Below are 25,262 nucleotides of genomic sequence, written 5' to 3'. Positions count from 1 at the left end.
TTAATGCATGTGATTCAAAGATGCTATTGGGGTAGAAATTTGGATGCAGTTTTTCAAAGGATGGAGATGTCTGTCTGTCTGTCTGTCTGTCTGTCTGTCTATCAAAGGATGTGAGAAGGTATTACTTGTAATGACATCTTACTTGGCTATTTTTTTTTTTTAACAACATGAAAAAGTATTATGTAAGAAACTAATTAGGTTCCCACTGCTAGAAGCTACCAGATGGGAAATAGAAGAACAATGGAGTTACATCAAGGGGTTAACAAAACTATCCCTGAACATATTACATTTGGAAAATTGTCCTCGTGGAGAAATTAAATGGTAAATTAAGCTCAATAAAAAGACAAAGTAGATCAAGTTCTTTTAATGAAATACAATTTCTTTCCTCTCGTTTGCCTGTTGGATTCTGCAACAGCTCAGCCTCCGCTCGCTTTTTGTAGGACGCATGTTGAGCAAACCACACTTTGAAGGATTTCCTGGCTTGCATTTATCTTTGGATTTTACTGTCGTGTCATATTGTTTTTGAAGCAAAAAAGATGGATGTCATAGCTTTGATTAAAGCACTTTCATTTTTTTCCCTTTCTTTTTGTCCCTCCTACATCTCATTTGAGGAGAAAGCAATAACCACGGCCATTCTCACACAACTCTTCTTTTCGTAAACCCAGAACAGTTTATACACTAATCTCGTTTTTCAGGGGTTTTTTAAAAATAATTTTTATTGCAATTTTAAAAAGAGAAATATAGAAAGAACACTATATCCTGCAAATTGAGTATGAAATAATAATGCCAACAGAAACAAAAGGAGAGGAAAGAAAAACTAAAGAAACAGAAAAAAAGGCAACAGACGAAATTAATATAATTCACATAAATATGTCACATATTCATTTAATAAAGTAATAAAGTACCCAATTGGGCACGAAAAGTTGTCTGTTTCTGTAAAATGTCACAAAATCCATGTCAGAGGGAAAATTATGATGTCCCTTTTTTCGTTAGTAGGGGGTAAAAAGCTTTTAAAAATGGATATATTACAGATTTCTTGAATCCAGTCTTTGATATGCCGAGTAGTATTAGTTTTCTAATCTCTAAATATAATTATCTTGGCTATTCCCATGCCCTATAATCAATACCGTTCAAAAACAGTTAGATTCCACAATTTTGGAACATAATTGTTATGTTGAACGTTGAAATAACCTGAAAACATTTAGCTAGGCATCTACTTATATATGTTACATAAGTTAATGTACCCTCAAGTTGTTTACATCACCAACAGAGAAAATTGCCTTCCTTTTTAGTATGTTCTTGGAGGAGCCCAATAGATTTAGAATAAAATCTTTTGATGGATTCATTTTTCAAGTAATGAATCTAGTCCGTGTTACTCTGATTCAACAATATCTCATCTTCAGGAGACACAAAACCATTCTCTGGATCCAATTTTCAATTTCTGATAGGATTGGAATGAAAGTTAATGCACTTTTTAAATCCCCACGAATCATGAGTAAACAAGAATTGATACCCTTTGTGTCACTTGTCCAACCTGAATCCATGTTAGTAATTCATATTGCACATACAGAACTCAAACTATGGGATGAGCATTAAAAGGTTGAACAGACAGACAACAATTCAGAACAGAGAGTTCCACTAAAGCGCAATTTGATCAGTTACAGTTTGCTGAATAAACCCCAACTGGCCGGGTTTGAAGAGCTTGCTACAAGCTGTAGGTGTCAGCCTTGCCACGTAATCCAGACAAGAAGCATAGCCAGAAGTACTAACTTTATTGTAAGGTTACATAGCAGAATCTTGTAAGTCTGAAAGTACATCTGTCCCCCCCTCACCTTTACAGTCCAGGAAACGAGGGAGGGACCCTTCTCAGAAGTTTGTCATGCCCTGATTCCCTCTGCAGACTCAGATGCTGCTTGTTTGACTGTTGTCTAGTTTATGGCTCTTCCTCCTGTCTCCCAAGGCTCTTCCCACATACCATTACAGTAGGCTAGTCTATATGAATTACAAGGACTGGGTTCACACAACAGCCAAAGCCAAACACGGAAAAGCACAGTGTGAGAACTCAGTCACTTTCATTTTGGCTTGGAGAGCACCTGTCAGGTCTACGATGTTCAAATCTCAATGAAGTTTGAACTTTGGAACCCAAGTTAGGTTCCAAAAGAAATTCATTTATTGAGATGTACATGCAGCTTCAAAGCATTGCTGAAACTAAAAGCCCGTGCATTCCCGCTCTGCTTTTACCCTCTTGTTTACCCCTCCTTCCCTTCATCCAGTTCTGGGTTCTCATGTTGGTATGACCTTGTACATTCCTGGCCCTAGATAACAGTCCATCTGCGTTAACGGTCTCACCTTCCTTGCTCCCCTCTCCTCCCTACTAAACAAATGGCAGAAACGAAGCAAGCAGCTAATGAGCTGATAGATTGATTGCTGGAGGTTCTGACAGCACCATCTCTGGAAATGCTCTCTATCAATTCAGATATCATGCCAAGACAAAACTAAGAAAACATAAGAATGATGAACCTAATCTAAAATGCGATTGCCCATTCTAAATTTGCTGGCCAATCAAAAAACATCAGTCAATCCATTCAGGCAAAATGCCAACTCAAACTATGGTATAAGCATTAAAATTTTAAGCTCTTCTTTAATTACAGCATGGCCATGGAATTCCACTCTGAAGGACTTTTTTACCTTTGAATCCAAGTGCTTCATACCCCTATAAGCAATGTAGATGCAGTATTTTATTCCCACTTATAGGTTACTTTTATCCCATATTATCTTCACAATAACCCAGGGAACCTCCTGTCACTTAGTTGCCCACTGCAGTCTCCGTATTATTTTTGCTCTAATTATTGCAGAGTGTTACAATTAAATTTGCTCCAGTTACGTGTGTCAGTGTACATTGCATTTATATTTCCATTAGGACCATCTATTGAATAATTATTTTAGTCATTTTTCGTCCAGTGTATGTCTTTTAATCAATTACCAAATATGTATAACAGTGAAAGGCTTTGACTTTTTGAAATTTGAAGGGTCTGTAAGACAACCTGCAGACATAAGAAGTGGTTGCCCATTGTTCAAAGGCAGGGAATCCAAAAGGATTCTTCCTGGTCTTGACAGATGAGCCCACCTATATAACAATCAAGTCCCTTGTTTCTCTCCTCAGCCTTTGAATATAAGGAAGTGAATCCTTTATATTTAGAAAGGCTTACTCCCAGGTAAGTTAGCACAGAAAAACAGCCTTAGTCCCTGATCTCCTGAAATAAGGGAAATGGATCAGGGACAAATCTTTCTACTTCATCTCCAGATTTTTGAAGCTTGGGAGAAACAACAGAGCCACGTTTGATACTTCCACACCCAGCAAACAAGCAACCACAATATGTTGTTATAGCACTTGCAAGCAACGACATGACAATATAAGAAAGCTACTTGGTAGGAGGGAGATATGTCATCTCAGAGAGTGAGTGAGTGAGCGAGTGAGAGTTCAACCCAAGATTAGTGAAACATTAAGAGAGTGGTCCATAGCAAATATTAGCATAGAACAAGGGGTTGAGCAGGAAAGCTGCTGGATCAGCCTCTGCCAGGAAATAATTTATGATTCTTTTAGTAAACCTTTTTACTCCATCTTTCCAAAATCATTATTGGTACTTTTGATCTGAGAAGCATTTAAGTCATCCTCATGAAGAATGGAAGTAAATTCTGCATCTCCCAAGGCTGACCTATCCATATCATAGGCTTAGGTTTGTGTGTGTGTGTGTGTGTGTGTGTGTGTGTGTGTTAGTTCTTGAGGTTTAAAAAGTAATCACAGAGGTCCAGTACTCTTAAAGGAATCCTGACAGGTGGGAAGGAAAGATATGCCCAAGCCTTTAAACCCAACAGGGCCTAAGAATATTACGTTCTTCACAAGAAAAATCTCACCTGGTTCTAAGATTTATATGGGACAGCTCATTTCCTCTTTCAATAAGACGTCATCTGACCTTCCTGAAAAAGCATCACCAATTTGTTCACATGAACCAATCAAGACAGGTTTAATAACGCAACCTATGGAATCTCTGGTGTTGTCTTCGTTTATCTACCACGTTTAAGAGCTCTCATTGCAAATGCTGGTCCGAAATATTTGGCCAAGGGATTAAAACCCCAGTTTTTTAGAGAGATGGGATAATGACTTCAAAATATTTCTATTGGATAGAAAAAAAATTATTTGGGGGGCAGGGTGGACAATGAAAGGTCTCAGAAACTTTGAATCTCCATGAAGTAACAGGCTGCCATGTTTTGCCCTGGTAACAGAATGACCCAGGAGGAGCAACACTATGATATTCTGTTTCTCCCAAAGGTATTGTTAGTAAGAGGGGAAAAGGCCACCACCCACTGGCTAAAGGGTAAGGCTTGAAAGAGACTGCTAGCCAGCATAATTAATGCTGTTCCTTAACTCTAAGTGGGGAGAACTGCACAAATAGCTACACAGAGAAGAGGGTAGACTTTACTAGAAGCAGGAAGATTTACTTGGTCAGGAGAGAAATATTAACCTTGTAAGGCCTGACTCCACGCAGACATAAAACCAAGCCTCTGCTTTACCTTGCTTAATGGAAGGAATGCAGGAAGGAAGGAGAGCCGGGGAGAGTCCAGCAGAGGTAGCTGTAAATGCCTTAGGTAAATGCCATTTGACTTAAAAGAATCTGCGCTACTGAAAGGAATTCCTTCTCACGATATTCTTACTTCAATAAAAGGGAAAGATTTCTGGCGTGCGGAGGGCTGGATCATTTCCCACGAAACCTTGTGACAGACACACTTGGAAACAAGGCACTGAGTTACAGCAATTCACCCAAGAATATCTCCCAAGGATCTGGATGAATCCAGATGTCTTCTTGCAAATAAAAATGAAGGGTTGGCTTGCAGAATGCCAGTTTTCCGTTTAGTTTTTTTAAATCGACAGCATGTTCAGCGATTAAGCTGGTTATGTGAGGAACCTGGAGCGTGCCAAGACAAGTGTCTGTGGACAGTTCCCATTTCCCCTGTGCACGTGGTACTAGTTGTTTAAAATGACATGGAATTTAAACAAGCAGATACAGCCCACCTATGTATAGTTGCTCATATGGTTACGCTCATCTGGAAATTGCAGTAATGGGAAAAGTCACCTCTAAACGTTGGTTTTATGTAATATGCAAAACTCTGATCATTTCCAAAGAGAAAGATTTTCTTTCACTGAGTATTTAAATTGTAATAAATCTACTGAAATTATACTTAATGATTAGTATAACCTCTGAGATATTTAAACCTGAACATTGGATATAACCTTTATCATTTTAGACCTTTCCTTCTCTTGGTTTAACTTAATGTAATTTATTTGTGTGTGTGTGTGTGTGTGTGTGTGTGTATGTAATTACTGTACCCCTGTTAATAATATTAACAAAGTGATAAAGCAGAAATAGTTTGGTTGGCATTTTTAAAAGTCCTCTTTTGTATTTCAAGCCTGACATTGTTATTAATAATAAATTAAAATCCAAACAATCAGCAAGCTATTTGCTGAAATTGATCACATTTGCATCTCAAATTTCCTCCAGCCTGCACTGGACAGAACACATGGAAATTGCCCAACATTTTATCATCACCACAGTCCAAAAAAGCAGCTTAGATTGAAAGAAAGTGGCTAGATCAAAGGAAACCATGTTTACTACCTTCAGATTTTTGTTTACTTGACAAAATTCTTTCCATCCCATTCATGAAGAAAATTGAGCCAGCAACCCTCAAGAGGGGAGGGGGGGAATCAGGTTTCTCAATTTTCCTTGGCCAGCCTTCCTCTACCTACCTATCCTCATTTTCCAGATTTTCCAACTCACATGACTTTGGCCTTATTGGCTGGGAATTCTAGGTATTATAAATCTGATATATTTAGAAGGTGACAGTTGGGGATGCCTGACCTAGGCTAGTGGGCTTCCACAAAGGCTTTACAGGTATATCAGGGGTTGGACTCTTTGTTCGCTATGATGAATCCCACTAGGGATGCACCAAATGTCCATGCTACGAACTGGCAGAAGATTTACTACAAAAGACAGGAGCCTCATGGGAAATAAGCAAGGGTTCTCCAGAAAGTATATTATAATGGAAAGGGTTCCTAAGTGGAAAGCTTGAAAGCTCAGAACACTTCCGGAATGGTCAACATAAGACAATTTTGGTAAATCAGTTTCAAGCTCAGAGCAGAGTCTGCTGTGGTCAGACCATCTTATAAGATATACAAAGATATGGATACATATATAATTTTAATATACAGAAAGAAAATATAAAAATACAAGAAGGAATCTCTTCTGGAATTCTTTCCATCCCCTTTACCAGCAGTGGTCATTGGAGGTCTGGTTTTTCATCTGTGTAATGACACATGTGTGTGTTTCAGTTCTCTCCTGGTGGTGTGCCTATGTCTGTGTGTGTACTGTGATGCCCAAGGTAGCCTGCATACCATCGTCCCCTCTGGTTAATGTGACTGGGAGGGAGGAAAGTCTAGAACGAAGGAGCTGGCATCATTCTGAGCAGCTACCCAAGGGCCTTTCTCCTAGAGCAGGTGTTCCTAAACCTTTTGCCATCACACCTCCCTTTAGAAAACACACCTCCCCTAAAAGTCCAAACACCAAAATGAGCACAAATGAACAATGAAATCAATACCATGAAACTTTGGGATAGGTGGATTTATTGTAACCATGTGTGATGGAGGACTTGGATGAGGAGGTTCAAGGACAGAAGCATTTCCTCAGCCCACAGTCTAAGCCTGGGAAAGCGAAGAGGATGAGGCTGGCACCACCCTAAGGAATCCGTAGTGTTTAGTTGCAGGCTCTGGGAGTTAGAGTTAGTCTGGCGAGATTCTGTCTAGCAGGTGCAAGCTAATAAAGTAACTGAGCTGTTCCAGTACTGTCTCGTGGAGTTTCTTGGGCTGAACCTGACACACATACAATCCATTTTCATGGATGCAGCCTAACTGATCATCCATGTTTTCCATCAAAAAACACAGAGTTAGTTTGCAAAGACCCTTAAGAGACTGCTGCTCTTTTCTACAAAAGAAAATGCTTTTGCATTCACTTTGATTGAACCAGAGCAGGCAGTTCTTTCTGCTCCAAATATAGTTTTCCAAAGCCTGCTGGTGACAGCAGTCTCCTAGCCTAGGTCTGTTGTATGAGACTAAAGACTAAAGACAGAAACCAACAGAGTGCCACTGTATTTGGACCAAACGTGGTCAAGAGCCAACAGACTTCAAAAGGACTAATGAGGTTAACCCAATGAATGAATGAGTGAGTGAAAGCTACTTCCCAAGCTCTAAGGTAGTAACACATGGTCAAAATTATGTTCTCAGAACTCATTTTTTGCCTAATGAAAAATGGGTCTGATTACCAGTATAGCACATTTATAAATGTAACATTTCAATTGGATCTGAAAAACATTTTAATGAGAGGACCTCTAGTTTTCATCAATGTTTTTGTTTTAGTGAAGCACTAGGACACTGTCTCTTAGGGAAGGAGGAGATAAGAAAAAGCAACTCAGTCATTTCAGAATTGAACTCTAATCTCCTTCTCTATATAGTTCCACCTAGAATTTTATTTTTGGTAGTGTTCTCATGAGATAGAATCGAAGAACTGATTTTCATTTATGTATATGGGTTTCCCTCGCTCTATGCACATTTGCTTGCTAGTATGTGATTGATCCTTTTCATCCAAGAATTGGCTTTATGCAAAATAGTTCTCTATTATGGAATTTGTGTCAGCAGAGTCGGCTTGCACCAAAGGTCTGGAGATATGCCAAGAGTACTTCCCACCAAACCCCCTTTCTGCCTCACTCACACATTTACCATTGTGTTGTGCAATTGTTTTAACTGGTCATCCTGTCTCTCACTTACTGCCATACCTGCAACAGCCACTTCTATTACTATGAAGTCAAAACAGCCCTCAACATCTTGTCCAACCCTTTTCCCAAAAGGAGAAGGAAAAGGAAAAGGACCTCTCTAACATGAGAAACAAAGTTGGGCATATTATGTTGCACCAAAGGTGGTGAAGGATCCTGAGCCCTGGGATAATCTTCTAATAACATAATGTGCAGGAATGCTAATAATATTCCTAGTGCCTGAAGTATCCTACCTCTTTGTCTGCCATGATAAGCTTGCACATTAGAAACCGAGTGATAGAAAAGATAGAGAAAATGCTTTCACTTACATAGAAATTCAGACTAGGAAGAAAACATGTTTGAGTACTGTACTGCTGAAGAATAAGGCTATAAACAATTTATGAGCACATTTTTACTCCACAACCCCCTTTTATCCAGTGGTTCAGTGTCTCACTTTATGCAAATTCGCTTTAGGTGAGGTTTTGGGGAAACATCATCCTAGCATAAAGCAAGGGAAACTTTTCATGATTACACCCACGAAGGAAAGACCAGATTTCACATCCTCTAACTGAACTCTATTTAACATAAAATTAACGTATCAAACCCTAAATACATATAACACATATATAATTAAATAGGTATGCATAAATGCCCACACACCATATAACTATACATTTCTGATTTTCTATGTCTGTGTGTATGCATGTATAAGCATATAGATATATGAGGCCAGACCAAATGGTAATTTCAAGGGTCAGAAAATGAAATGGATTGCTGTTTGATTGTATAGCATAACAGAGAGAACACAGGTCAATATTTATTGCAGCTTTCACTTGTTTGACAGATTTTCCAACGTTGCAATGTACCTGTTGCTGGACACCTTTAGACAGCTCCTAAATCAGCCACTTTTTGGAGGTCTAGCTGTATACTTAACATCCAGGTGGATCCTAGTCACGGTAGGTGGAGCAATTATGCTAAGTGTGGAAATTGAGACACTTGGATGAGACCTGGACGTCCTAATTTCTTCCCTTGCTTTCCTTGCCCTCCTCAAAGCTCTAATCCAACCATATCTCTGAACACTTACTTTCACATTATTTGCTACCTCAACAAGGGGGGATAGCATGAACCATCATCAGCAATTGTGCCACTGAAATTTGGCAGTCTAGTTGGAAGCGGTTCCAGCACCATGCAAAGCCTTTAAGAGCTACATGCTGTCCTGAGACCGTCCACCCCAGCCCGAAATTGAAAACAGCAAGCTTGAATTAGTACGAGGCACATATCACCTTAAGAAAGCATCTCCTCGCAAATGGCGCTGTGATATTCTCAACACTGAACCAAGTTGTCAGGAAGATGAACAAATGAGACCCGTGGCAGAGCTCCTGGATCATGTTCCATACGCTCATTCTGATGAATTGCCTTCTGACTGAACCTCTCGGACAACTGGAAAATAGCCACGCAAAGCTCAGCAGAACTGCTCAGCTGGCACGTGGAATAGCCAAGGGACCAGGTGGACTGCTGCACCAGCATACACATATCAACCAGGTTTCCATCTCAAAAGCGCGAGGAATAACAAAAGAAGCAAATACCAGAGAAAGAGATTTTGACAGCTGCTATTGCCAATGCTAATGCAGAAGTGAAAACATGTCTTCCATTATTATTCAAAATTAATAATAATCCAGCCCCTTGCATCATCTTTAGGAGAATATGGCATTTGCAGCCAGATGAATGAAAAAATGATACGGGGGGTAATTAAATAACTCTCATTATTAGTACACAGGGTTTTTTTTTAAAAAAAGGTATCATTTGGCAATTAACATATTAATGTCTTCATTATGTCAAAGTATTTTATGGGATTAAGTATTTTAATCTCTCTCAAGATTCTCAATTATAAATCTGAAGAAAGAGCAGGGATGGGAAAGTTTCTAAGACGTTCATGTCACCGCAGTATGGACGCCACATTAACAGGGCTCGACTACTTGACACAACTTTTTTCTCATGTCACTTTTTACCTTTTCTTTCTTTGCAACAGCAGATACAGGCTTTTAGAACAGTCTCTTTAGCACCTTCCACAGACTTGTGTTTGCCTGGAGTTTCAGAGAATCACAAACACCCAATGTCAGCCCTACCAGGCAGACCGCCCTAAGAAATAGACCCTGTGCAGACCTATAGCTACTTTTATTAGAGCAGCTATAATATTAGAATCTTGAAAGTGCGAATGTGCTACCTTCATCCCTCTTTTATCTTCATAAGAAATGGGGGGGGCACTATCTGAAGCATTTTCATCAACTACTTTCTTGACCTGGGCTCAAGTTTAATTTATCTGACTATTGCCTTGGTGGCAGATCTTCCTTCTGTCCTTCAAGGCCATCTTCTTTATTCACTACACCCTAACACCTGCACTGAAATGCTGTATTGTTTAAGTGTCAATTTAAAATATAGTTAAAGGGGTCCTCACTGATAAGCTCTTAATTTAACCGGATGATAATTTGAAAATGTCTAGCCTTTGGTACCCATCCCCTCCCTTCAACTAATCTTTCCATTCTCCATCAGTATTTAGGAAGTTAGCAAACTCTCCTTAAATTGGATACATCTCAAACCTCCATTATAATTCTTTGACTTCATTCTCATTGCATTCTTTACAAAGGGCAAATTTATCCATTGTATCTCAAGGTCTAGTGAGCAATTCAAATGAGAAATTAACAAAATAAACAGCCACATTGTTTTGGAATGGTTGGAAATATCATAAACCTTTTGATTTGCTCTGAACCTGCCCTGCATTAAAAGCTGAAACTCAACAGATGTATAATATTAATTTCATGGCATAATGTTCTTGCAGTACTGCAGGACAGTCACAGTGGACACTGTCTTAGATTTTAAAATGGCTGGGAAGATGCATGAAAAAAAAAAATATCTTTCAATGAGAGTTTTCTACGATACCTAAGTGAAACTTCCATAGGCAGAGGCTATATGCCTCTTTAGCAAATTTGGAGAAGAACAAGAAAGGTGCAAAGCCATCAACTTTTTATTTGGGTTACAAGCATGATCTGGCCCATCTATCATGCTCAGTTTTAATAATGTTTTATTCAATAACAGTTAAGCAAATTGACTTAGCTCAATAAACAACAATGCTGTGGCTAAAACATCAGATCAGCATCCATCGACCTGTAAACTTTTCTTTTTTTTTTTTTACATTTTAATTAAAAACAGCTGAAATCCTACAAAACAATCCAGATTTTTCTGAGATTCGGGTTCTCAGATGAATGTTTGGACGCTGACCATTTTTTTAGCTCCTGACACTTGCAACTTAATGTAAAATCTTGCAATGGCTGGCATCCAATAGCACGGAACGGTCGCAATGCCCTGATTAGAGCAATAGGCCGACCCAGGGAGGGGCAACCAGCTACCCACTGTTAGAAGCAGTTTGCTAGATGGTTCATTAAGATAATTCTTGTGGCTTGACAGTTCACCCAGAAGGAATTTCTTTTTCTTCTTTTTTTTTTCTTTTCTCTTTTCTGTTACAGTAGGAATTTTATCAGGATAAATTGTAGCCAAGTATGGAGGTCCATGCAGCGAACCCAGTTAAAACTTTAATTTCTCTGCTGTCTCACTTTTCCTATATGTTTCCTCTTGACCCTAACAGTCACCAGGAAGCCAAAACATGAAAATAGTATCTTTGCAATCCCAGATTCCAATCTTTGCAATGCAACAGATGGAAAAGTTAGTTGACAAACTACCAAAGGATTGATCATCGATCCCTTACAGAGGTACCCAAATAATCCACATTACAAGCAAGGAGCGCAAGTAAATAATATAGCAAAGGAATTGCAAAGAAGCTGGCTCCAGTTCCAAAACACAGAACACTCTAGAAAATGAGCCCAGCCACTTGCTACATAGCAAGACAGAACACATGACACTGCCTTACAACCATGTCAAAGACATGCATTTTCTTAGTATTAACTCATTTAGATACTAGAAGACTGTGACTCAAGTACAACTCCTCGCAGCCTCAGCCAGTATAGCCAATGGTGAAGGATGCTTAAAATTGTCCTCTCGTCCAGCTGTTCAGGAGGCAGTTTTTCCCAGTTGTTCATTAAGCATATTTTACTTTAATTCCTACTAAGTGTTTTGGCAGAGAAAAACGAGGTGGTTAATGTAGTGTGATTCTTTTAACTGGTTATAACAGAAAGTTAACTTGGGTCTAGAAAGCAGATATTCTATGCCCCTTCTTAAAAGAAAGCAAATCTCAATTTCACCAAGCATTTAGGGCTGGTGAAATAGGCTTTCTCATAGGGAATGCAGATGGTTATCAATCAGCTCTTACAAAGATAGGTCCTCATTCCATACAATCTCTTTCCTTGGCCTAGTCTCCTTTGTTCCTGAAGCAAAGTGGGCTTGGGATTTTTGGAGTTGGGGGGATCTTGATCAAGGACATTATGGTGTCTCCTGATCCACCAAGCCTTTACCTTGTAGTACCAAAATATTTTGATTGTTCATAATGCCCCAATGTAGCATCACCAAGAGCATCGTGAAAAACTAAAACTGCAGCCTCTGGCCATCATCAAAGAGTATGGCTGGGGGAAGCAGCAGTGGGCTCTATTAGGGCACTGCAAACATGCCAGCCTTATGACAGAACCAAGCTGCTCTGAGATCTGATAGCCTGATCAGCAACTTCTTTTAGAAAAGAGTTTTGAGAATGGGTAGAATATCAAAAAGTAAAACTCCAGCTCCACTTATCCAAATGGTCCAAATCCAGTTCCCACCAGCACTGTTTTCTCTTGCTTGCTTCTAGAGTAACAGACTTTCAGTAGACATGGATTGCTCAAGATGCTTGCAATCGCTAACCTCTATCTTCAGAGAAACAGCATATGACAGGGTTTGTACTTCATGCAAATGCCATGATCTGTTGTTCTGAGCTACCCAAAGTTGTGTTTTAAGATGGGCGGCCATACAAACCTTTTAAATAAACAAATTTGCTTAAATATTAATAAACTGCAATGGTCTGGGTTCAAACAACAGAAGCCAAAATGGTTTGTAAACCACTATTGTATAGATTAATCTGTTTATTATTTAATTAAATAATGATTTAATTAAAGTATTCGTAGCTAGACCATAGCTAGTTCAGAGAATTTGAGCGGATGGGAAACAACCTCATGTCATACTAGAAGCTTCAGGACCAAGATGGGCTACTTAACAGAAATACCTTTTCTAATGCAGGAATGAGAATGGAAGAGTAGCAAATAATAGGGTACTGTTACTGTTTGATATAAACTCTACAGAAAAGACAGGAGAGATCACATTGGCAGTGGTATGTATTTTTATAATAAAGAGGACACTTAACGTGCACAAAAATTATGACAAAGAGGACACAACACATTTTTTTTTTATGATAAAGAAGACACTGACCACAAAAAAATTAGAAACCTTAGGAATGCACACTTTCAGCCAAAAAATTTTAACAGGTAAAAACACCGGGAGAAAAGTGTAATATAGTTAAGAGTGGATCTCACACTCAAATTTGCACCATTTATCTTTCTCTCTCTCTCTCTTTCCCCAATCTGTTCACACTATCCTTCAGTCTGTAATCTTACTCAACCAACAAAGCTGGTTCATAAAACGTATGCATCTATTCATGAATTCTTCTCCTAATATTCCATTTTCTATATGCAATACAGGTAGTCCCCAGGTTAAGAATGCCCGGTTTACAGATGACTCATAGGAGGACCAATAGGAACGGAGCCTATTGTAGCAAAATTCAAGTTAAATGCACAGTGATTCAAGCTAAATGCACAATGGTTCAAATTAATTACACAATACTATTTATACAGTATTATACAACAATAGTTCCAGTTTACATGCAAATTCAACTTAAGGACAGACTTGGGAATGGAACTCGTTCTTAAACTGGGGACTCCCTGTATTACACAAAAGTGAATATAAAATGTAGAAGAATGCAAGAACTGAAATATGCCTGACGTTTGGATAACTAGTACAAACGCTGGGGAGACATTGGGTATGTTTCTGAGCTCCTATAATTACCCTCAAGTACAGTGGCAATAGGTGCACCATTGGCAAACCTGAAGGGCCAGGTTAGGGGCAGATAATCCTGGAGTTCTCTCTATGTGCTCACTAGGAGTTGACACCAGCTTAATAGCACATAATCATTCAATTAAAATGATTAATCTAAAGACCTTTGTTTTATAGCTTTGCAGCACCTAACTCATGAAAATTCAAGGCAATTAACATGTGAAGTCTTCCCTAAGTTTATCCCTGAAACATCAAATCTGGATTGTCCCCAGATCACCTACTGATTTCCATGGCCTAGTGAGGGCTAAAACCTGGGTTCCTCAACCAAAGTCCTCCCCCAAAAAACTATTATGGCATTATGCTACCAACTAGTAGTTGATTTAAAGACAGAACCCTTTTTTACACAAAGGGAAGGACGAGAACAAATTACAGCTACATTCTCCTCATGAATAAATCGTTTAGAGCAAGGGCACATACTCTTGATGCTTTCTTCATTTTAGCTCACATTACTTCCATCCCTCATCTATATGAGGCAGACAGAAGTGTCCCCTAGGCCTGCATACTTCTTCCTTATTGTCCCACTTTCCCCTAACCACTTATCACAATAAACAAACTCCTTGGTGAGGAAAGCATGATCGTTTAATAAATCTACAGTATTGTTAAACTGAAACAAAGGGCCCATTTCTCTTGGAATTCAAGAGCACGCCACCAAGTTCATGCAGTCCAACTGATTATCTAGACCTGTTCTCTTCTCCAATGTGATATCTCCCTGCCAGCCCCGCTAGGCAGATCAGACCAAGGAATCAACTCCACAGGAAGGCTAAAATTACTTCTTTGGAGATCAGCTATAATGACATAATCTTGCAAGTCTGATTATATTGTTCCTCCTCCTTCTCATAGTTCAATGAATTAGGGAGGCATCTGATCTGCTTCCAAATGGTTTTTGGCTGTTGTAGCCTAAAATATGTTTACCCCTTGTCACCTTGGCAACAGAGTTTGCACCTCTGTCAAAGTTATCTTCCTTACTCTCTACACCCCCAGATGTGCTGGTTTTCAACCCCCATCATTCTTAGACAGCATGGCCAATGACAACAATTAAGTCCAATGCATCTGGAAGGCACCAGACTGGCAAAAAACCCATTAGGAGAACTAATAAAATTAAGAGAGAAAGGGCCTGCAAGGAATCTCCTTTCCTACTGCTTGTCTCCATTTCTGATGATTTTTGGACAACGTACATAATCAGCTTCAATCTAACTAAAAATGTTCAGTTAGGATACGCATCTTGGCTGAATATTTTGGTTACACCAGAAGGTTTGTAAACTTTATTGGCTTGCAGGATGAATCATCTTGAGAGTTACGCTCCAAAAGTGGACAGGCTCCAAAGCCTAACCAGGAGCAAGAGTGTTTTAACTTCTATAGCAAGAGTGTCAATGGACCTTAAACTGACTTATACAATAAAAAATATTTAAAATGTATTGGACTCCATTACGTTTGTATAGAGAAGAATTTTCTAAGACAGCATCTTGTTGGAGAGGTAATAAGGACAATACCTCTTTAAAACACATTTTTACAATGTCCTATACTTACTTCCTAAGTTGTGGGAGAAAGTAGTGGTCACAGTCATATAAATGTGACTCTGTGACAAAAACTAAAATTTTCAGAGGATAATATTCTTTTGAACTATGTACCTAGTACATGGAATTTGACAACTGGACAACAGAAATGGATGTTCCGCACACTTACTATGCTAAAAGGCTGATATTGCAGCATTGGGAAGATAAAATGTAATGTATGGCCCATTTACTCAATGGATTGAAGATCTGATTACACTTGCCACCTATGAGTGGATTGTCTATAGGTGAAGACTTTGTATGGACAAGTATAATGAAATATGGGATTCATTCATGCAAAATAGAGGAGGTTAAAAAAAGCATGATAGTTACAGAAATTATTAGAAATATATACTTGCATAATATTTCTATTAGAAAATTATATATAGAATTGTAACTGTTTATTGTTGTAATGACATATTATATTTTATATATTTTTTTCCTGTTGTGTTCTTTTCACTTATTTCTTTTTTAAGTGCCTGTTTTGCATTTTTCTTTGACAATGTATGCATTTTTGGGTTTTGTTCCCTTCTTTCTGTTATTTTAAAAGCAATAAAAATAAATTACAAAAAACAGGAAACTGAGAAATTCTGACAAGGAATATAAAAAATAAAGCAGGGAAAGCAGATTTCTATTGTTAAAAAAAAAAAAAAAATTAACAGGGGCTTGAAAGACTTGAAACCCTTCCAGGCTGCGTCAGTCCCTGTAATTTTTGCAGCTAGAGAACTGAGAAATGGATCTCAGCAAGCGCCATTTAAACAAAACTAGGAAAGGGGCCATCACCTTCATGGGTGAGATGTGGGAGGTGGGAGTGTATGGGCTCAGAGACTGGTGCTTCACAGTTCCCTGCTAAACATGTACAGCAGCATCAGCCACATAAGAGCTAAAAACCAGGATGGAGATATGGCACAAACCACCTCTGTCCCAACATCCCAAAACCTTTGATGGCTCTATAAAATTTGCACATACAGGAATCGGTTTTCTAAGCACAGAATTGAGGTGAGCGTTTGAGGGACTCCAATCCGTCCCATGGAGCCTGCTGTTCTTACCTCATCTGTATCCAGAACTAAACTCTATTGCACTGTCCGTTTTCTTGTTCTGGTCATGCTACAATGGGATGACGAGCTATAAAGGGGCTTCTCAAAATAAATATTGGAACAGCGCAGGAGATCCTGTTCTGGCAATTCTACAAGAGAAAGGTTTTAACCCTCCTTTCGCTTGCTCCCAGGAACTAGAAAGAGGAAAATTGTAGCTCAGATCCAGACCATAAACCCAGATCCTCCTTCAAATGGCTCATTTCACTTCAGACACAAAGGAAAGAGGGAAGTATTGACTAGCCATAGGAAACATCTTCCTGTGGTTAATCCTTTCCAGCTTCTTCAAGTTTGAACAGAAACTCAGCACCCAGTAGCGGAGACAAGACCTTGGTTTACTTAGCCTAAATGTTTTTGGGAGGAGGGAAGATCGTTGACTATTTATACATATTTAGAATGGTGGGGTGGGGGGGTAATTTGATTGCACTTTACATCCTGTTAAATCATAGCATCCTTGTTGATTTTGGTTTAATATGCAGTATGAACCCAGCCGCTGTAGTTTCTAGACCTCTGTTTATGTCTTAGTGTAATAAGGGAACTATCCAGCAGCACATTCAGCAAATCATGGTTAAAACTAAATCACAGCTGACCAGGGCACAACCCAGTCTTTGTCCTATTCCATAGCTGCACATTATCCCACCAAGCCACATGAAGGTCATTAGGCTGACGGAGTGGCCTTCCAAATATCCACAAGGATCAGAGAGTCAATGTGCGCCAATGTTCTTCGCCATTTCGATTCCAGAGCTGGTCACTATTCTCTCAGCCTACCTCACAGGGCTACTGTAAGAAAATAAGAGCAGGACTCCATGAACGCACTTGGTTTCCTTTGGGTTTCGATCCATCTAAAGCAGCTGTGCAACAAAGAACATTGTCTTTAGAGACAGCAATCGTGCCCCACTTTTAATGATTTGAAAGGATAAACGGAAGCAATGTAAGTGATTTAGATAGCACATTTTCTCTCTCAGGGTCAGAGACAGAGCTAGACTGCCCATTCAATGAAAAGCACTGCCCTTTCATAGCTTTTTTTTAAAAAAAAAATACATTTTATTTTGCAATATTAAAGAATCACAGAATTCTAAGGAAACAGAAATAGCCTTTTCTTTTGTTAAGGCAAATACTCCTTATGCAATGAGAAACTTGATTATTTCCTAACTCATAATACATATCTGATAAGATTCACAATTTGCTCCAGAAAACATCATCTCTCTGTATGTATATACATATATTTTAAAAATTGACAATAGCCTGCCTTTCTACCCCACTTTCAATGAACAATTGGAATTCCTGACAAATGTTACCAATTAGGTAGAAGAGGTTAATGTGATACTAGCAAGGTGAGCGAGTTTAGGTATACAGCTAGATACATCCATTTAATACATGTAACCACTATTTTCCGGTAGAGTTATTCACACAGCTGTAGTGCCACACTTTGGACAGTCATGGTCATTACTCTCTAATAATGGGGGAGGGTCCCCAGGGAAAAGAAGCAGGTTGAAGCAAGCATCCCATAATCAATATGAAACAGTGAGGTTTCACTTCTGTTCCAATACAGCAAAACAACCTCTGACATTTTACCGAAGACTTAAAAAAAAATCAAAAACTACATTAGACTAACAGAAATAGGTTTCTTTTTCAAACCAACAGTTAGTCAGGTATGAAATAATCACTGCATTCTGTTTAATCAGGGATGAACTGCTTGGAAAACTTATAAAGAGAATTTAAAATATCTTGTCTGCCCTTAGAGATAAGGCAATATTTAAAAAGAACAATCATCAAACCATTAGGTACAACAGATGCAGATGTAAAAAAAAAAAAAGATCAATTCTCAGCCAAAGAAGGAGACTTCTGGAGGAGAATGAAGATCAAGGCAGTGACAGCCAGCCGAAATGAAGTCCGTTGAGATCAGACTGATCTGTGGGAACAGATCACCCTTCCCCAACTATTTGGTACTGGACTATAAGTCTGATCGCCCCCAAGGCAGCAGAGACACACTGCTGGACGTGATGGAAGGATTGGTGATAGAGAAGGATATACAGTAAGCAACAGAAGTAGTAAAATGCCACAATCCAAATATGTTGCCAAAAAACAACAGAAAAACAGCTTCCGAAACGGCACACCATTTGGCAAAGACAGAGAACAATAAAGTGCCCAAAGAAATTAAAACTGGGTTCCCCAAGGATGGGAAACTCTGAGGCAAAGAGGATGAGAAGGCAAATTGAAGAATAAGCAGCATTCCATTAACTGCATCTGTCTAGTGTCCCACTTGTAGGACACAGTGGATTCATCTGCTTCCTCTCTCAGTATGCTCAGAGACTTCAAAAAGCAAGGAAATAGCAGGTGGAAATGAAGATTCAGCTCACTGACTCCCCTCCTTCACCTTCCAACGCCATCCTGAGAGTTTCCCAAAGATAGCCCTAAACAAACAGCTGATTGTCAACCCAACTCTTCTGGGACAGACTCTCCCAGGATGAAAGACTTCAGTTATATTTCAGTCTAACCACAAAGTTGACCTAAGGTTGTGTAAGAATAAATCCACAAGTGGCATCTGGCCTCCCCTTACACTGAAGTAAATACACACTGCATCTGGCAGAGCTTCAGTTTCCTTCTCACCATTTTTATGTCTAGGATTGTGCCCTGAATCACTTCAGAAAGGGGCAGAAAAGGGGTCAAAGAGTCTCCCACTACTGGGAAGAAAGATTGCCCCAATGCAGCCATCTGTGAAGAAATTCTAATTACTCCAACGCCTTGCAGGCATAAAACCACCTTTCAGGAGGAAATCCACTGTCCCTTCTTCCTTCTCTCAATAACACTTGTCAAGAAATCAAACTTCAGCCTGTGCCAGCTTCTGCAGCAAGGAGAAGAGGAATGAAACCCCACTTCCTTTTTTAACCTATTCTGGAGGTGGAAAATATTAGAAAAGCCAAGGCCTTAATTCTGAGTAGAAATGGGGAAGGGGGCTGGGCTGTGTATGTGAAGATGTCTGGGACACGTTGTGTCACTTTCACAGCCCTCCCGAAAGAACCCGAGGAGGACAGCTTTCCCAAGTGCAACGTTTTACTAGCGAAGAAGAATCTAAAGGCGTCGGGAGGTTTTCCTCTTCTTTATGTAGTCAGTGTCGTTCCCCTGCTTTGCAAATTACCAGCCTCAAGCAGAAAGATTCAATTCTACAGGCGATATTCTGAAGGAGGGGGGGGGGAAGCATCCGTTCTCCTGCCGCCTTCACTCCCTCCCTCCCTCCCTGGGAAAGAAATTGCCCTTTGAAAATTGTTGCTCTGACGCCCCATCCTTGCAAACTTTAACAGCCTGGGCGAGGGGGCAAAAAACGCAATAAGAATCGCCGAGGAAGCTCACGCGGGCTTTCCTTAAAGGAGGAGAGCGACCCCCCCCCCCGTTCTCCATCCCCCGTTGAAAAACGCACATAAAGAGTAGAATAAAAAATGATGGGTCATCCACGGACCGTGGGGAAGGAGAGAGGGGATCAGTCCCGGCGCACGCATTGACGGTCACCCCACAGGCTTCCCCCCCAAACTTAACCGTCTGCCTCCAACCCCACTTACCGGCGGCTGTTGTTGCCAAAACCCCCACCGAGAGCAGTAAAATCCGGCTCCAACAGCTCACTTCCACCGTCATGAGAGCAAAAATCCCCAATTTCCCCCAATTCCGTTTAAAGCTGCAGCGGCATGCCGGCTTGTTCCAACCGAAAGAGGATTGCATGTCAGACAGGGACTGGGGGGCTGATTCGCTTGGAAGAGGAGGAGGGAACAGGAGGAGGGGGGGGAAGAGAGGTGGGTGATTGGCTTGGAATCCTCTTCCTTTTCACCCCCCCCCTTTCTTTGATCAGTGGGAGAATCTAATGTAGCAGGAAAGGGAAGTCTCTGGCTCGGGGGCTCTGGAGGACGGCCCTTGTTTTAATCTTATCTACATGCATAAGATTAATATAATAAGGTGGGGTTGGTGGTGGTGGTTTTTTTTTCCCTAGGAGGGAAAAATCCAAACGCACGGACAGCCTCCGTGTTCCCTCCTCCCAGCTGCTGCAGCTGGACGAAACCAAATCACAGAGTGGCTCGGGGAGAGAATTGAAGCTCGGCCCCCCTTCTCCTTCCCCTTCTCCCCTCGGTTTTTTTTTTTTTAAATATGTATTATGTACTTTTACTTGGACTGTCTGAAACTCCTCAGAGAATTAGACTTTTAAGACCTTGGCGATGAATCACTGCATGACCCTGGATTTTTTCTTTTTCTTTTTTTTTTTTTAAAGAGCTCCTGCCTTTTGAAAAATAAAATAAAATGCTAAATACGGAACACGTGGGGGGGGGAAGAGACTTCAATTTGGATGGGTTGCTAAGAGGTTTCTACCATTCTCTTCCCCCCCCCCCGCGCGCACCTATCTTTTTCCACCATGTAGGAGTAAATTAACCTTAAATCCACCTTGCGGGAGATAGCTGGTGCAAAATCTCCCTCGCCGCTGCCTTTTAAATTCTTGTTTATTTTTGTGTAAATGGCTCTGCCGCCTCCCCTGATTCTGGCGGATCCAGGAGCGAAAGTAACAAGAGCCGAGGCGGGTATCAATGGAAAACCGAAGAGAATCTCCCCGTGGCGGGGACGGACCGAGGGCTGCGTTTGAGTCATTTGCACCAGGTTGTAAAGCAAAGCCATAGACCCGAAGCTCTCAGCACTACAAACTATTCTTCTTCTTTGGGTTTAATCTTTCCGCAAACGTCCAAACAACTCCCCCTCGCCCGGTGGGTTATTGTTGCTCTTCGGCCGGTCTCCTCTTCGACGTTGGGTGGAAGGGAGCGGAGGGTGCGTTTTTGGGCGGTCGGCGCTGCCGCGCTACCGTCCAGCGCCTCAAGGCTTCACGCTGCTGCGCTGCGGCTGCCCCGCCGTACAAGACCGAGCAGCAGAGATCGCTGCGGAAGGGGCGGGGGGAAACAGGGGCTCCCCAAGTCCCTCTCGCTGACGCGCTCCTCCACCTCTCTGCCCCAAGGAGGGTCGCTTAAAGAATACGCGGCGGAGCGCTCGGCTCGTTTCGGGGCGGAAGGTGGGAAAGATCGCGCCGTGAATAGAGTTGCCTCTCCTCCCCTCCCCTCCCCTCCCCTCCGGTCCGAATTCAACTCCGCGATTCTTTCTCAAGGGACCTCAGAGCCCAACACGCCTTTTGCAGCCGCCCTTTCCGCGGGGAAGCAGCCTTCGTCTCTCCCGCGAGTGCGGACGAGGAGAATAAGACATCCCCCCCCCCCCCCAAATGCCCAGCCTCTCATTTTATTTAAATGCTGTTCTTGACTTAACTTGGCCGAGCGAGGGATTAACACGAATTCAGGGGGAGGGGGAGGGGAGGGGGATGGATGGGTGACGGATGGCTCAAAATCCATTTCGGAGTGAAGGGAGAGTGCAAACGAGGGGGACTCCTTCGCGGAGAATCAGCGTGTTAGTCGATGCCCCCGGGAAGGCACCGGCACGGGCGGAGGTTGGGCGGACTCCGGCCTGACATGCTTCGCGCGTTCCCGGCGAGTCTTCCTGAACTCCGTGGAGCCGCGCTGCTGGGGAAGCGCGCGCAGGAGAGCTGCGCCGCCGCGCTCGGAGGAGGTCTGGCAGCAGGCGACGGGAAAGGGGAGTTACTCCCAGGCAAGCCTATATAAAATCGGAGAAGCTCAGAGAAGGGGGCCTGTAACCAAGAAAAGTCCAGATGAATTAATCACTGCTGGGCCAAATCTGCCTTGCACTTTCTCAAACGTTTTCTTCTCCTGTAAAAGAGGCTTCTATTTTTCCTAACTTTAGTCTCAAGGGACTGAAAAATCCCTTTTGAATGTATCTGGGTGGTTTCTTCAGGAGTACTTCCTTGTTGGAGAAGCAACTGCTCATGGGGGTATTGTCAATACTGTGAGGTCTTCCTTGGGATTGAACAAGAATGGGGAAATGAGAGGCTTCAATCCACTGGAATAAGGATTGTACAGTGAAAAACAGGATATTGGGACACATCCCTTGACCACCTTGTCATTGATTACCTGCCATCAAGTTGGTGTTGACTCATAGCAACCACATAGAATTTTCCCATGACAATCTGTCTCTAGCCTGGTCTTTCAGGTCTTCTAACTGCATTCATCACCACTATAAGGAGTTCATCCACCTCACTGCTGGTCATCCTCTTCTCTTTCTTTCCACCCTTCCCAGCATTATAGTCTTCTCCAGAGAGCTGGGTCTTTGCATAATGTGTCATAGATAGATGTACCTTTTTCATGACAATCTATCCCTAACTAGGTCCTTCCAACGGTGCACCCATCACCACTGTGACCGAGTCCATCTATCTTGCTGCTGGCTGTCCTCTTCTTCTCTTTCCTTCCCCCTTTCCCAGCAACAGAACCTTCTCCAGACAACTAGGTCTTTGCATCATGTTTCCAAAGGAAGATAATTTGAGCCTGGTTATTTGTGCCATGTGAGACTTCTGGGTTGATTGGTTCAATGATCCATCTGTTTGTTTTCTTGGCTGTCCACAGTATTCTCAGGAGTCTTCTCCAACACCAAAGTTCAAAAATGTCAATACTTTTCCTATCCTTTCTATGCAAACACCCACCTTTTGCTACCCCTTTTATTTATTTAGGGCTCCTACAGTGGTTGTGTTTATATATATCTGGCTAAGCCATAACTGTGATTTGTTTATGATTTAGAGCAATTCTGAATCCAGCCTTTATTATATAGTGAACCATGGGATCAAATGCAGCGTTGTGTTAACCCAGGCCAACATGATCTGGTCTGCAAAGGGGCTAAACCATAAAGTGTTGAGGCTTAGAGCGAAATCTAGATCCTCATCCTAGAGTGATACTGGGATAAATTGTGGTTAACAAGGAGCACCTTAGAGATACTAAATAGCTACTTCTGTCTGGCATAATGTCCAAAGCTGGATGGAGAAGAATAATAATCTAATATTAACTTTGCCTTGCAAAGCAGAGTGACAGAAAGCTGGAGTTGCCCAAATATAGGGCTGGCATAGAGATGTGTAATGGAACACAAAACCCCAGCCTTCCCCTATTCTATTGTAGGTGGCTCAGACTATGATTCGCCACAGGTTTTTTTTAAATCAAACATGGGGGGGAGGAGGTTGTAGCCAAATTTTGCAAACTAGGTGTAATGGTATGTGGGAATGACCATGGGAGACTGGGCCAAGAGACGCTGCCTAGGAAACTGTCAGATAAGAGACAAGGTAGCCCGCAGCTGGATAGTGGGCAGGGCAAGAGGCTTAGAAGGGACCCTCCTTAGTTTCTTGAGCTGTAAAGGAGATGGGGGCGGGGAGAAGGAATTGTACTTTCAGACTTGCAAGTTTCTGTCAATGTAGCTTTACAATAAAGTGGAATTAGCTCATCTAGTTGCGTTTTCTGTGTGGTCTACCTGGTAAGGCTGACATCAGGACAGGACAGAATTTTGGATTTGAAATAGCATGAGGGCAGCTAAGTGGTCCTTGGAAAAGATGCAACTGCCTTGAATTGTGGCAGACAAGTATTACCTCTTTGTTCTTATGCACTCTAAAACACTTTAGGAGATAGGATCCAAAATATTGCAAGGACTTTCTGGAAAGATGTTTAAGACACTGGCCAAAAGGGAGAGTAAGGGACATCTCATCACTGGCTGCAATTTACCATGTCATCTCATACACCATTGGTGAGTAAGGGGCTTCTTCACAGTCAATGCAAACTTGGCTTAGGGTATGATGTAAATGTAATCTCTGGCTTCCTCAACAATTAAACCATGCTATAAAGTCATACATGAATTCAGTCGTATTCCGTTCTATGGAAAGAAGGGCCATGTTTGAGCAAATCTGAGCGGTAACTAGTGGACATAGCTGGAAGACCCTGGGGGGAAAAATCCCTTCACTAGCTTTGTCTTTTCTCTATGATTAGCTGCCAGTTAAAAACATAGGGACGGAACCACTGAAACAGGCTAATCCTGTGTTAATCTCAGATTTGCTCCAGGTTAACGTTTTGGTGGCCCCTGGCAATTATACTGTCCCATCCAGGAAGCAGCACCAACACTCTACTATCTGGCCAAGAAGCCCCATAGATCAGTATTAAGTGTCTCAAAACAGCCAATAGCATTCATCTAGAAAACCCACAAGCATGGACAGGAAGGCAATTACCTTCTTCCACATCTGATTTCCCTTAGGTGATATTAAGATATGTTGGTTACAAATTAGCAGGTAACTGTGAAGATTGTATAGCACTGGGTGTCATCCTTCACTCCCTCCCCAATGTAGTTTTGCCTACTTTCCTGAAGTTTCGATTTTGAGAAGGAAGGTGGGACTTGGGAGTTTGGGAACTGAGATGTGGGCTTGGGAGTTTGGGAGAGCTGCATCTTAGAATAGATGGGACATCCAAAACTAGATGCAAGTCTTTGTCACACATATGCAAAGCTCATGCCATGCCATGCTATGGTCACATTAATGTACAGGTGAAAAAATGCATAGAATTATGATATCTTGGTGGGTTTCCATATTGATAAACTGTAATCTAAGTTTCTACACAGCTGTATTGAAAATGAGCTCCAGATACCCCCAGAAGGACTGACTGTGCTATGATTTCCACAGAGTATGGAACAGAGAGCTTACCATCAACAATAATTTGAAAAAGTTGCTCTTGTGACTAATTTGTTGCATTATGAATTCCCAGGAAGGACTGCAACCTTGTTCTTG

The 25,262-nt window shown here is 41.3% G+C and overlaps 1 protein-coding gene across 1 annotated transcript in view; it reads right to left on the bottom strand.

The window, feature by feature from the left end:
- The window catches only part of CSMD2 (CUB and Sushi multiple domains 2), a 611,879-nt gene extending 591,580 nt beyond the window's left edge, over positions 1-20,299 (bottom strand). The window contains exon 1 of the mRNA XM_088153370.1: positions 20,143-20,299. Within this exon, the coding sequence (XP_088009496.1) occupies positions 20,143-20,299 (157 nt within the window). The remainder of the gene's footprint in view (positions 1-20,142) is intronic.
- Positions 20,300-25,262: the final 4,963 nt, after the last annotated feature.

The sequence above is a fragment of the Python bivittatus genome, unplaced genomic scaffold (genome assembly GCF_059951505.1).
Source record: "Python bivittatus isolate LINGU-HERP-01145 unplaced genomic scaffold, Pbiv_v1 ctg000040_np1212, whole genome shotgun sequence".
Taxonomy (NCBI): Eukaryota; Metazoa; Chordata; class Lepidosauria; order Squamata; family Pythonidae; genus Python; species Python bivittatus.
The sequence above is the reverse complement of the archived record's forward strand: the minus strand, read 5'-3'. Positions and strand labels throughout refer to the sequence as shown.